This window comes from Aulonocara stuartgranti (genome assembly GCF_965226115.1).
Source record: "Aulonocara stuartgranti genome assembly, chromosome: 16".
Taxonomy (NCBI): domain Eukaryota; kingdom Metazoa; phylum Chordata; class Actinopteri; order Cichliformes; family Cichlidae; genus Aulonocara; species Aulonocara stuartgranti.
Window position 1 is genome coordinate 25,701,305 of NC_138952.1, and position 13,354 is coordinate 25,714,658.

The window sequence follows — 13,354 nt, forward strand, 5'->3', positions numbered from 1 at the left end:
CTTTAAAAAGCAAAAAATGATTTAATGTGAAGGCAACATGAGGACAAACTTGTTGTTAGTTATTTGTAGAGAAAACAGTTTTCACTGGCAGTCACAAACTAATGTGTACACTTATGTCTGCATTTTTATTTTGTTAAATACAAACAAAATTATAATTATATAATTAAAGTGCTGCCACGTGTCCGGCCAGAAAGAGGGTACCAATTTGTTTATCTGGTAGTTCAATGAAAGGCTTCAGTTGAGAGTGAGAAGAAAAAATGCTTTCACGTTTGCAGTTTTGTCTTGTTATAGAATATCTGAAACTTACAAAAAAACAAACAAAACACTGCATTTTCAGAAATATTTGTGGATGTCTTCTTTGTTTGCTTGTTTTTTTGTACTACTTGAACACTAAAGTGGCTCTCACATGAGGATGACAGTGCCAGCAGTGTCCCACAGCTCTTTGACGTTTGAGACCCCTGATTTAGAGGGTTGAACAATGTAATGTAATCTAGTTTATTTTAATTTAATCTCTGTTACAATGCTCATAAAAAAGGGTTTTGCTTGTGGCAAACATTGCTCCTATGGGCAATTTAGGATCATCAACAAACTTAACCCCACTAACTGCCTGCATTCCAGCTACCATAGGGCGAGAGGCAGGGTACACACTAATGCAGGGCTAACACAGGATACTGAATCGAATAGAGAGCAAAAGTACATATCCCGATTGCCACAGGTTAGAGTCATCTCATCACCTCAGAGGGTTAGTGCGACAGAATGAAAAATGTAATGTTGGGGAAAAACAGAGTAACATCTAGACCTTAATACGAAGGGTCTGAGGTGGGACACCTGGCACGCAGCCCTGCGTGTGGGCACTGAAATACGACACTTCATCCCGCATCACGGCAGGTCGGAGAACATAACCACAGCCTCCGTTCTGTGTGAAGCGGCCTCGGTGAAGGTCCAACATTGCGCCAGGGGTCTGTTGATTTAAGGCCACAAGTTGGACTCCTCCTTTCCAGTACCCTTGTGGGTTAGGGTTGCTGGAGTCCAGACGCACGGAGCTGGGTCGTACTCTGGTTAGGGTGCGCTTGGTAAACATAACAAGGTCCTCTGGGCTTTCACTGGTCAGCCGTCCAGCTTCTCCTTCGCCTAGAGAGCACAGTGTCCAGTAAGGCAGCTCGGGAGCCACCGGTGTGCTGGGAGAGGATGGACTACTGGGGGGAGTCTGCTGCTGAGCCTGCTTGTGACTGGCTCGCTGGGCATAGAAGCTACGACTTCCAGTTCGAGCAATAGCCACCAGGTCTGACAGCTCTTTGTGGAGACGGAGCTTCCTAGGTTGAGAGGGTGGAGGCACCACCAAGACCACACCCAGTTCCTCCTCACCGGGTATTGTCATTCTTCTTCCTGCCAGAGGTCCACCTCCGCCTATCTCCTCATCTTCCTCAGACACTTCCCCATCACAGCCTTCATGGTCTGGAGGGAGTTTCTTCCCCACTATAACAATGCGTCCCTTAAGTTGTTCAGGCGAGGGTAAGGTTGTAGCTCGTCCTCCCAGGCTGACCGGCAGGGCTTCTGGAGTGTAAAGGCGTGATCCAAACACCTTCCTCAAGCTCTGTGCCATGGTGTGCTGCTGGTCTGGGGAGCAACGGTGACACAGGTACAACAAAAGAGGGTACTGAGAGGTCAGGAAGGCGTATTTATTGACCACCTCCAGAGCAGAGCGGATAGTGACTGGTGCATGGTGGTGGTGATGATGATGGTGATGATGATGGTGTCGTGGGATATCAGGCCCACAGTCAACCCCGAGCAAAGGCTCCCCCTCTGGGCCATCAGTTACTCCCAACTCCAGGCATCTGCAACCAGACTGCAAGGCTTTGATCAGTCCTCCAAGATCTGCTCTTCCATGGACCTGGTCATCCAACAGGTAGGAGCGGTATGAGGTGCTGAGGGTGAAAAACAAATCAACAATAAATCATTCAGCAACACAAATCATGTGTCATTTTAATATTACTAACATTTAATTCAATGTTCAATGATCTTTTTCTTGAAAAATATAGGCAAGAGGGAAAAATATACAGAAATCAATAAACTTTCTAAAGGCTTAACAGGCAGTCATGATTTCGGAGCGTTAACGCTACTCCATTACTGGGACGCTTAGCAAGTGCAGTGTTTCCACCAGCACCAGGTCCTTGCCAATAGAGCCATAGACCAGGGATTTAAAACCTGTCAGACCAACCTGAGCACCACCTAGGAAAGTCTATAATTTAATGTCCCACACACGGATGCTGGAGTGCTCATCAGGAACTCAAAAGGAGACAACGCTGGAGGCCAACTCCAAGGCAGTCTCACAAGTTACCATCAAGTGTTAAATATACCAAGGTGATGGACTGTCCCACTGCTGTTGTGCATTTGCCTCTGTGGCAGGGTGTGTGGCTCATCTGCATGGGAGGGGTGGAGCAGTCGAGGCTGAACCACACAGCTGTTCTTCATCACCTGGTCATGCCTTTCCTATTATTTGCCAAGACCTGTGGTGTGGAGGGAAGAAGGCAACTGGAAAGCTGCTCTGATAAAAGCATGAAGGACACTGAAAATAAAGACTTGCAACGCAGTGTGCTTCGGGTCCTTATGTTGTAATCCCCTCAATCAGCTCTTTTCAAAAAGTTGATAGGGATATAAATTAAGAAGTTTAGTGTCCATTAGACACTTCTGGGACATGGATGGCATCAAGCTGCATGCCAGGAGTGACTGATCCACCTCACCAGGATCTACAGTGAGGACATTTGGATGTCATTTGGACTGGATAAGTGTAGCTGAATGGCTGCAAATAGAGGGAAGGTAAAGGGTTGGAGCTGTCCATAAGAAGACTTATGGAGCTACAAGTACCTGGGTGTCTCACAGACCCACGGGAAGCATGATGAAGGTGCAAGGTCAGCACAGCCAAATACCTCCAGAAGGAAAGACAGGTACTGGAAAGCTAGCTGAATGGTAGAAATAAGAGCCAAGGAGGCAGAGGAGGAGATGGATGCCATCAGTGGCATCTATTTCCTCAAAAGAACTCCTTACAATGCGTGGAGCTCCACACGAAGTCCAAGACCTCAAGAGCAAGGATTAGAGCCAAAACATGAAACATCCACAAATACATCACCCCCAAGGTGAGCCATTCCAAGAGTGCCTCAGGCAACTGAAAACAGCGGGTGATGAGAAAGAGGAAGAGGAATGACCAATCCCCTGCATGGGATGTACCATCGACAGACAAAGGAAGTGCCTGACATTCTACCAGTGGCTAGAAAAGGCAGAGCACCTGATCCACAGAAGCAGGAGTCTACCACAGCCAACAGGACCCAAGTTGCAGGTTGTGCAAAGGTGCCCAGAGAATATCCAGCACATGGTAGCAGGATGTAGGATGCAAGCTGGGATAGTGTCTCCACTCAACAGCAGCAACCGGGCCTTGCTGAAGAGTGTGTTTATTGAAGGACAAGCACTGTGGAATTCCCAGTACCAGTGTCATTGTGAGTTTTTGACTGTCCTGCTGAGTTTTCTGCCTCCTCCTCTCAGCCACTGAATACAACCCACATTACAGCAGCCAGCCTTGAAAAAGCAACCAGTCCCTGAATTAATTCAGAGTGGCATACAGACATGATGTAATAGTGTAACAATGTGGCTTTAACTGGTTTTAAATGAAAATTTAAAGTAGTATACATGATAATGTGTTAAAATATGCAGTCTACAACATTTTTACAACGCACATTTTGCTCTATGGTGTTATTAAAGGCCATTTCTAGATCTTCAAACTGGCTGCTCATTTTATACACTCTGACTAGTTCTGACTAGCTTCACCTCAGAGGTGGGGACACTTGTTTCATTCGTCTAAAAACATAACAAATATGTAATTCCACAAAAACATATAGCATGTAAGCCCCTTGGCCTTAAAGTAATGTTTACTTGCTTTCTCACCAGGTGTTTTGACCTGTAATGGCAATGTACATTTCCAGTAGAAAATCACCTGCAATCCCACTGAAATTGTGACAACATGCTAATTTGCGTCAAATCGCCTTTGCTAACCTTTTAGCAAAATACGAGTCTTCATCGCCTGTGACATCCAGAACACAAAAACTAATTACAATCAAGAAAGCACTGGAACACACTAGGAGCATGACACAACTGACCTTAAAGCTGAACACAATTCAAACTGAGCACACTGCCAGTAAGACTTTGTAAAACAGGAAACAGACAGAATTACATCACCTCTAATAAAAACAGAAGCTGGAACTAAGCACTAAAGACTCACAATACTAAAGAAGCACATGAAGTAAAAGTAAATCAAACAGAATACTTTGATGTAAAAGACCCAGAACCATGACAGCTGCGAGTTTTACACTGGACAGAGTAATGTTGAAATGTTTTGCGCACCTGTAACTAAAACGTGTTCCTTGTGGTATTTGTTTGGTGTTGAGATGTACTCTTAAGCCCATCAGATTTGCAGGGGGTTTGCATAACTATACTTATATATACAGTACATTTAACAGCTCACCTCATTTTCTGGTGTAGAAATCATTTCTGGTTTGTTTGTTTGTTTGTTTGTTTGTTTGTTTGTTTGTTTGTTTGTTTGTTTGTTTGTTTGTTTGTTTGTTTGTTTGTTTGTTTGTTTGTGCACTCCTAGTTTTTTCTTTAACTGGTTCAGAAAAAGAACCCTTTTAATTTTGTTTGTTTTTTTAAAAGATGTCATGTTGATCTGTTTGACTCACCTGATGTAGTAGTGGGACAGAGGCATGTTCATATCCTGGCAAACCCCTAGTTGCTCTGGGTCAAGCAGCTGGCATTCTGGAGACTGCAGGTAGCGGGCAAATCCATCCAGACCCAGCAGCCCTCTCTCCTTGCCTTGAGCAGAGGGCTCATAACGCCTCAATAGTTCCCAGCAGCCCTCAGTGGTAGCCAGAGACAAACCCTGCTCTGTCTCCAAGAAGAGCCGGAGGTCCTGAGGGTCCAGACACTCGCGGTCTTTGGACAGTTGCACCATTAGGAAGTAGACATCTGGCCGTGTGCAAAGCTCGCAGAAGGCTTCCTCAAATTCCTCACGTGTCACGTGGGAGGTCAGCTTTTCCTTGCTGCGCTGGATCTCCTTGAAACGGAGACGCACCTGAGGAAAAACAAAGCGGAAGTGGATGAAAATAGGAAAGTGTGGACAGTTAATTAAGCAAGAACTTCAGTTATTATGTCTCATTCATTCAGTGAAGTTGGCAAAGAGGATTACATTTTACTTGTCTTTTTTCATTAAGGATATTAAAGCGAGCCACATTCAATTATATAACACAATGTAGCCATCGTTTCTGTCTACTCTGAATTCTCCTTTCTGTATCTTCTGTGTTCTCGCCCATGTGTGCCAGTGCAGACATTTATATTCTCTAAGTTTCCTAGCTTAGTCTGTGTGTAAGCAAATAAGGCACGAGGCAGGGAAAGGGAGAAGGAGCGGTCCTGCGTGAGGCAACAGCAATCCAAAAGAGAAAAGCAGAACAGCCACAAATCCGTCATCAAGAGGGATTAAATGTCCTATTGCTCCAATCAATGTTATTTGGAAACACATCACTTAGCTGTGATTGTAGCTGAACATGTCGTTCTGAAATGCAGTCCTGATTGCAAAGAGCTTAAATGATGATGCTGTTTTTTACAATGTGTAAGTTCTGTTAATGCACAATATCTCAGCAGCTCTGGGGGTTAGCATTATGGGTATAAAACCTAGAGCAAATCGTTATGACAGAACTCAAATGTTCCAGTTATTTCTGAGTCAGTAAGCTTTGTGTGACAGCCTCCTTCTCAACTTTCTCTGTTCAAAGATTTAAAGATCATCAGGCTCCATATTTTCTGTTTAATTCTGCAGATTTAATGTGCAACACAAACACACTAGAGTTTCAGTTTTAGTGAACAGCAGCTGTGGTTTTTCTACAGTTTTGACCCTCACTTTCCTAATAGTATAGCCAACAGTTATGGAGCAATATTAGCAGTCATCTGATATCATATCCTTGATTATAGAACCAAAATAATTCTCTTTTTGCTAGGTTTTTGGTCTCCACCAACTTCCAAAGGAAATCTGGCTTGTGCTGCTCTGATAATGTCTGAAGGCAGTCTCTAACTCTGTCTGTGTAGCTGGAGCTTACTGTTACTCTTAAGTCAAAGAAAATACAGCTTCAGATAAGAATACATTTATGCACTGGTGGTGCTTCATATCTAATACTGCAAGTCAAGTTTCTGTGGTATTACATATTTGTCACCTTGGCCTCCTTGATACCAGGGCACAGTTTGCAGATGGTGGCGACTGCTACGTCCTCTGACACGATCCCGTAGCCATCTTCATCGACCTGGGCAAACTCTGCTGTCAGCCACTCGCTCCTCATCTTGCTTCCCAGGCTTCCTTCAACGGCCACCCCCCCTCCTTCACCTGGTCCTCCTCCTGCTACACCTCCCCCAGCCCCTCCTACGATGGAAGGATGAGCCAGCAGGTAACGAAGGCCTGTTACCCAGATGTTGGCCACATCAGCTGACAATGCCACCAAGTCTAGAGACTGTAGGGAAACATGGATAACTGGTTTAATGGCTGGGTGTACACTAGTGATTTTCTTCGTTTATATGTTTATACACAGATGTTTTGACACTATTCTTCTGCTGACACACATTTCTTTTTCCATTCTTACCTGGTAGTCATCTCCATGTATGATAGAGAAGGCTGCTTCTTCAGCCAGATGTTCGGAGAGAGGGCCATTGTGGAGGAAGGTCTCGGTGCTCTTCCCAGTGCGGACCTCACGAATGCTGGAAACGTCAAGCCGAGCCCGGTCTCCATCTTTCTTGGATGGCTCCCAGCGTAAGCAGCTCAAGTCTGGATCCAGTGTGTAAAAACGACAGTAAACCCTAGAATTGGGCCGGATCTTCTTCAGTTCACACCCTCCCTGCATGAACGCCAAACAGTCGGCTGCACTGCTGACCTGGAAATTAAAATCACCAAAAACACGTTACTGTCCACACGTGAATTTTCTTTATTCCAGACAAAATATACTTTCAATTTATTGGAATATGTCCTATTAATGTCTCTGTGTCGGATATTAATCTGGTAAGGAAAAGGAAGAAATTGTTAAACAGGAATGGTTTTACAGGTGGAGACAGCTGACATTTATTCCCCCTCGACTTTTATGTTTCTTCACTGGTTTTGCATTTAGCTGGGTTAGTTTCGCTATTGGTAGAATGAGGCCATACCTCGACCCTACAGAGGTTGCAGCTCCTTTCTCCTTTGGCAGGTTTGCTGTGTCTCCTAGCACAGTCAAAAGAGCATGGAGGCTATAGTAGGAGGCAGCCAGTTACTCTAGGAGAGCTGGACAGATAGGAGACTGGTCCTGCTCAAGGGTTATGGACGTATCAGCAGCACCAGTATCAGCTGCTTTGTGCAAGGAGGAACAGGAAGAGCACCGCCTGAGCTAAGTTCAATAAGGTCTCACATCTGTCCGCTCCCAGGTGCTGCCAGCTAAATCTAAGCCTTATCACTCCCACTTTCCCACGCTGTAAAGTTGTTTGTGTCCAATCACCTTCTCCCGGCCTTGCTCTCCCTGCTCTAATCCCTTTCACAGCTGGGATTCTGTTCCCCTGAGATGGGCCAAACACCTATCTATACTCTGTCTCTTAATAAATCATGTTCATTCTTTGTAATGATCTCTCCTTACTGAAATGACCTCCAGCAGGACACTGGTGTGAAAGTCTGTGACCAGACAATCAAAAAAAGACTTCATGATGTCCTCTACTGGGCCGTGTGTCTCATCTATGAACTTTGTCTGTTGTCTTCCTTTTTCATCCTGCCTCCCAGCTCCATCGAGGGAGCCTCGACCCTCACATACATCCCTGCCTCCTGGATTTATTCAGCAGTACTACAGTTGGTACCGTATCATATGCTTTCTGCAAAAAGACAGTGCAACACCTTCTGAACTTCTTTCCTTCTTGATCAAAAGTTGGATATGTAATGCTCTTTCTTGGCATAACCTTCATGATTTAACATGAAATCATTTCTAAATGTAATACTAATACAGTACAGTAGCCTAACACATTTTTCTGCTTCCCTACAGAGCAGCAGCATACCCCCCCCCCCCCCCCCTTTTTTTTTCAAATGGTACCCACATCTGTAAGTCTCTTTACAGGGAGGGACACATCTTTTTTCATTTTCATTCATCTACAGTAACATCTTCTAACTGTGGGTGATGCAGTTGACGACAGCCAGGTTAGTTTTGATGTTTTCACAGAGGAGTGTCGCTGCTTCCTTCTATCATAACAGCTACAACATCAGTTGCAACACCAGCAAATTTATGGCCCAGTGTGTGGCTGAGAGTCACTAGTGGCAACACGCCCTTGGTTCTGGTACAGCACCATGTGTCTCATGTAGACGGCAATAGATTTGATATTTATCACCATTATTGCAAACAGGTGGCATATAAGTGCCTACTTGAGCCAGTTCAAGGGAAAACTAATAGCCATCTGACTGTCTGATTGCTGTATAATCCCTGTTTTATCGTGGTCTTGGCACACCAAAGTAAATGTGAAGACAGTGACTGGACTGAGTGGTCAGGCAAGGAGATCACAAGTTGACTGCAGTCTACAGGCATTGTTTTCCCTAATGTAACTGTAATGTAACTTCCCTTGAGATAATCAGAATTCCCTTTAAGATTCTGCTTAATCTATGTGAAACTGATTTTGATCATTTATTTCCAGTTTACCTTCTTTTCAGAGGGCATACTACTGAAGGACACCGTCTTCTTCCTGCCTCCGCCCACCTTTTGCACTGAGGGGTCCTGAAGAAAGACAAAGACAGATGGGCTGAAGGTCAAAATGAGAAGCATCAACATGCAGGATGTACACAGTCATAACAGTCATAAGTCAACCTGGAAAATTAGGATTGGGAGAGAAGTCCCTCCTGGTACTCCTGATATTCCAGGGAAAGGTGGAAAATCTGTTTTCCTTTCAACAAATCTGAGGCATGGCTTAAGAAAGACCTGGGACATGAAAAATATTCACTGGTAGGAAAATATTCAACGTTTTGAGCATTTTGAGCAGTGGAGAGGCCGAGGGCAGCAGAACTAACATAGAAATACTGTTATTTCCCTTTTGTTACAACACACACACACACACACACACACACACTTTCTGGACAATGTTTTTGCACAACACTGGTCACTATATTCTTCATTTCCAGTTAATACTTGTACAGCTGCTGTTATTGTGTATATATTTATTTATATTTAGATTTCTTCATACATTCTTATATAGTTCTATACTGTGTATTGTGTATTTTGTTGTACAGTTATTTTATTTTCAACTTTAATTTATATATTTTATCTTATTCTTCCCAGTTAAATTTACCCTTCATTCTAATTTGTGTTGTACAGTTATTTCATTTTTAACCTTAATTTATATTTTATTCCTTCCTAGTTAAATTTACCCTTTTTAATTTTTCATATTTATTTCCTATCTTATTCATAGCCTTTTCCTTTTTTTGTTTTCTTTAGGTCACGAGCAGTTGTCCAAGCATTTCACTACATATCGTACTGTGTATGACTGTGTACGTGACAAATAAAATTTGAATTTGAATTTGAAAAACACACACACCTGTTTTGAGCCCTGCTGGGATTTTGAATTCCTGCCTCTGTCTTTGTGTCAGACTGATTGGCAAGTTCATGTGCAAATGTCATTGTTTACTTTCATTAGAGCTACTGCAAGGAATTTTTAACGAAGGTCCCGACAATGGCTTGTCTCTGATTTCTAATGAGCTCTAACCACTGGAGCTAAAATGATAGCAGTAATTGCAACTGGCATGGAGTGCAGAGTTGGCCACCTCTCTGCTGTACACTCCTTTACTTTGGTGCTCAACCGGCAAGTAGTGCTTCATTTGTACACATATAATATACTGTAACAGAAGTCTGCTAATAGTAACTGTTCTCCTCCTTAAATATTGGAAATACACTCGCTTCATTGGGTAAGCCTATTCTACTGCTCGTTGCCTGCTCATCAACATCGCATGGCAGCAATTCTCTGACTTTAATAATAATAATAATAATAATACAATTTATTTGAGAGCGCCTTTCAAAAATCCAAGGTCACCTTACAAAAGAACAACATTAATAAGATAAGATACCTTTATTAGTCCCACAAGGGGAAATTTCATAAAAGAAGCAATAGTCATAAAATACATAAAATAAGTTAAAATTGCAAAGCAGAACTTGACAACAGGTAAAATCAGCACTAAAGCGAATAAGGCAGTGTGAACAGATGTGTTCAAACAGGTTGTGTTAACTTCAGTGTTGACTTTAGTCAACACGACCGCTAAATTTCAAACCCAGCATCAGAATGGGAAAGAAAGGTGATTTAAGCCAGCGGTCCCCAACCTTTTCTGTTCCACAGACCGGTTTAATGTCAGAGAATATTTTCACGGACAGGCCTTTAAGGTGTCACTGATAAATACAACAAAATAAATGATACGACCAAGACAAAAACTGTGGTATATTGTAAATATAACAATAAACGCAAATTCACTGTGTGGTTGTGTAACTTTATTAGCAGCGCCCTCCTGAGATGCACCAACAACATTGAGAGTAACATCCTCCTCTCTGCCCCTTAATGCTCTCTGGTCGCTATGGTAACACGTAAATGTTTCTTTCAAAGTAAGACACAAAACTACAACACGGGAAAAGACCCAGGGAAACCGAGTTAACGATAAAAACCCTGAAAACCATAAATTTCACATCTGAGCCTCATCTCTCGCGGCCCGGTACCAAACGACTCACAGACGCTTATTTAAGCGACTTTCATATGAAAGTAAAACTGAATTGAACTCAACTGTCACGGTCCTGGGTCGGTGACCCAGTGCTTTGAGTTTCTTGTGTCTCTGAGTTTTTGTATTATGATCTTAGTTCTCTTTGTTGCCCCAGTTTATTCTATAGTCTAGCGCTTTGGCTTTCTTGTATTCTGTTTAGTTTTCTGAGTATTTAGTAGCTGTCTGTGTCTCTTTGTTGTTGTTCTGTGTTTCTTAGTTGCTCTGTCTCCCCTAGTCAAGTCTGCACGCCGGAGGCCCAGCTGTTTTCGCCCACTTCCCCTTCCCGTAGGAAGCGGCGCAGATGCCGCCATAAAATGGACGATGTTAAGCAACTCCCGGTGGTGAGTTACAATGATTATTTTTCTCCCGCTTCTATGGACATTAAAAACAATAGACTCACTCCTGATCCTGTCGATGTGTCAGTTCACATCAAAAGTTCAATCCTGTTTCTAGTGATTTTGCGTTTGGGTCCGTTTCCTCCCTGCACGCAGCCGGATCATGACATCAACATCACAAAGAAATAGCAGATCCTAGACTTTACTCAGTAGCAACTGATTTAGAAACCCTGATCCTAACAGTGTGTAGCTGAAGAATGGAAAATATCACAGTGTAGCTACAGTCAGCTTTATGTAATATTTCACTATGTCATCTTTACCTGTAAGCACCCTTTAAAAATGTTTATTATTATTATTATTATTATTATTGTTAATACTGAAATATAAAAGTCATCAACTATCATATGAAGCACCTTTTCAAATAATTGTAGCAGTCAAGAAATCCTTTGCATGCTCTTGTCTCAAAAAGAAACTGTACTTTTACTTGAGTGTTTCTTTTGAAATATTGCTCTGATTTTTACAAATGATTTTTTTCTTTGCAGGGAAAAAAAACAGGAAGCCTACACAACAGAGACAAGGACAGGACAAACAGAGCAGTGATTGCCTCTGAACAAAAGAAAGGGAACAAGGCAAAAAAAAGAGGAAGAGTTGAAATCGTTGCCTCGTCCTATTCGGTACATTGATTTCCAATTCCCATATCCGTACACCTCCCAGTACACAGAGACACGGATAAGCAGCAAGGTCAGAGTTTTAAATGAGAGCTTGTTTGTCTTTATTCACTTTACTGTGCCACAGAATGTCTTTTTCATTACATTGGTCAGCAGAGGCCGGACAGAAGAGCTTACAGAAAACAGGTCAGTGGGTATTTAGGTGGACAGATCAGAGTGGGGAGTGGCCATAAACTGCGTCTCTTTGACTGTGCTAGTGATGCTCTGGGGCAGTATGGACAGTTGAGAACATTGATGTTGGTAGCTGTCGTTACTAATCCGGCATGTGCACGTTGCGAGACTACATGTTTCCACTAGGGCTGCTCGATTATGGCAAAAATGATAATCACGATTATTTTCACTGAAATTGAGATCACGATTATTTGACGATATTTATTTAACCCTTTAAGACCTACTATGGAACCAAGTCCACCAGAGCTTATATTATTTTTTTTTTTTTTTTACATGCTGTAGTGCCATTTGTGGGAGCATTTCAAGTTGCTATACATCAATACAACTGTTATAGCCCATATTTTAATAATATGTATGCATTAAGTCCATAGTAATTACATAAATTGCAAAAAAGTGCAATAAACTACAAAAAAAATTGAAAATCGCTTTTGTTTTGTTTACATATATTTCTACTTGGAGAAGTTTAAGAGGTTTATCCCTCAAAACTTTAAATACAATAAAGTTGCAAAAAATAGTTTACAACAACAGGAAATTTATTTTGAGTGTGTTCATAGTTTTATTTTGGAGATACAGCAATTTTTATATACTGCAGGAAAAACAAAAAACAATCCTATGATGCAAATTTGCAAAGAAAACAGCATGTGCATCATTTCACTGTGGGAAGTGTTACGAACAGCTGATAGGAACGGCAAAGCGTGTTTCTGGAATATTATGTTTTTGTTCCTGCAAGCGCTTTTTATGCAATTTTTGCAAAGCTATATGTGGAACGAAACCGTGACCGAGGACAAGCTGATGGCATCACAACTCCTCCGGTTTCATATGCAAAACAAATTATTGCGCTAGCTTACACGGTTCAGATTCTACAGGGATTTAAAAATAGTTACGCAAAACGGAGCGTGCTGCTCTGACCGGCTTTAAAGGGTTAACAATGACTTTAAAAAAATAATATAAAATGGTGTGCAACACCACTGAACCAACGGCAGTCACTCTCCAAATAACTTCTGCTTAGCTTTCCGAGCTTCCCTCGGGTCCTCTTAATCAGCGGTCTCCAACCTTTTTTGCGCCACGGACGGTTTATGCCCGACAATATTTTCACGGACCGGCCTTTAAGGTGTCGCGGATAAATGAGGGAGGGGCTAATAATCGGCTCAGTCATTTTTAATGATCGTTGAAAGCCCAGATTGTAATCGTGATTAAAATTCGATTAATTGAGCAGCCCTAGTTTCCACTGTCACTGCATGACACAGGCCGTCCAGGAAAGTAAGGCCACGTCCTTAAAAAAGCCTTTAGTGCAAAGTCCT

General features: G+C 42.4%; 1 protein-coding gene across 2 annotated transcripts in view; it reads right to left on the reverse strand.

Moving 5' to 3' along the window:
* Nucleotides 1-13,354, reverse strand: part of plcl1 (phospholipase C like 1) — a 137,304-nt gene that overhangs the window by 49,231 nt on the left and 74,719 nt on the right. For both annotated transcript variants that reach the window (XM_082507610.1, XM_082507611.1), the window contains exons 2-6: nucleotides 8,727-8,801; nucleotides 6,669-6,956; nucleotides 6,249-6,539; nucleotides 4,728-5,119; nucleotides 800-1,925 (exon numbers count right to left, since the gene is read on the reverse strand). In XM_082507610.1, the coding sequence (XP_082363736.1) occupies nucleotides 800-1,925; nucleotides 4,728-5,119; nucleotides 6,249-6,539; nucleotides 6,669-6,956; nucleotides 8,727-8,801 (2,172 nt within the window). The remainder of the gene's footprint in view (nucleotides 1-799; nucleotides 1,926-4,727; nucleotides 5,120-6,248; nucleotides 6,540-6,668; nucleotides 6,957-8,726; nucleotides 8,802-13,354) is intronic.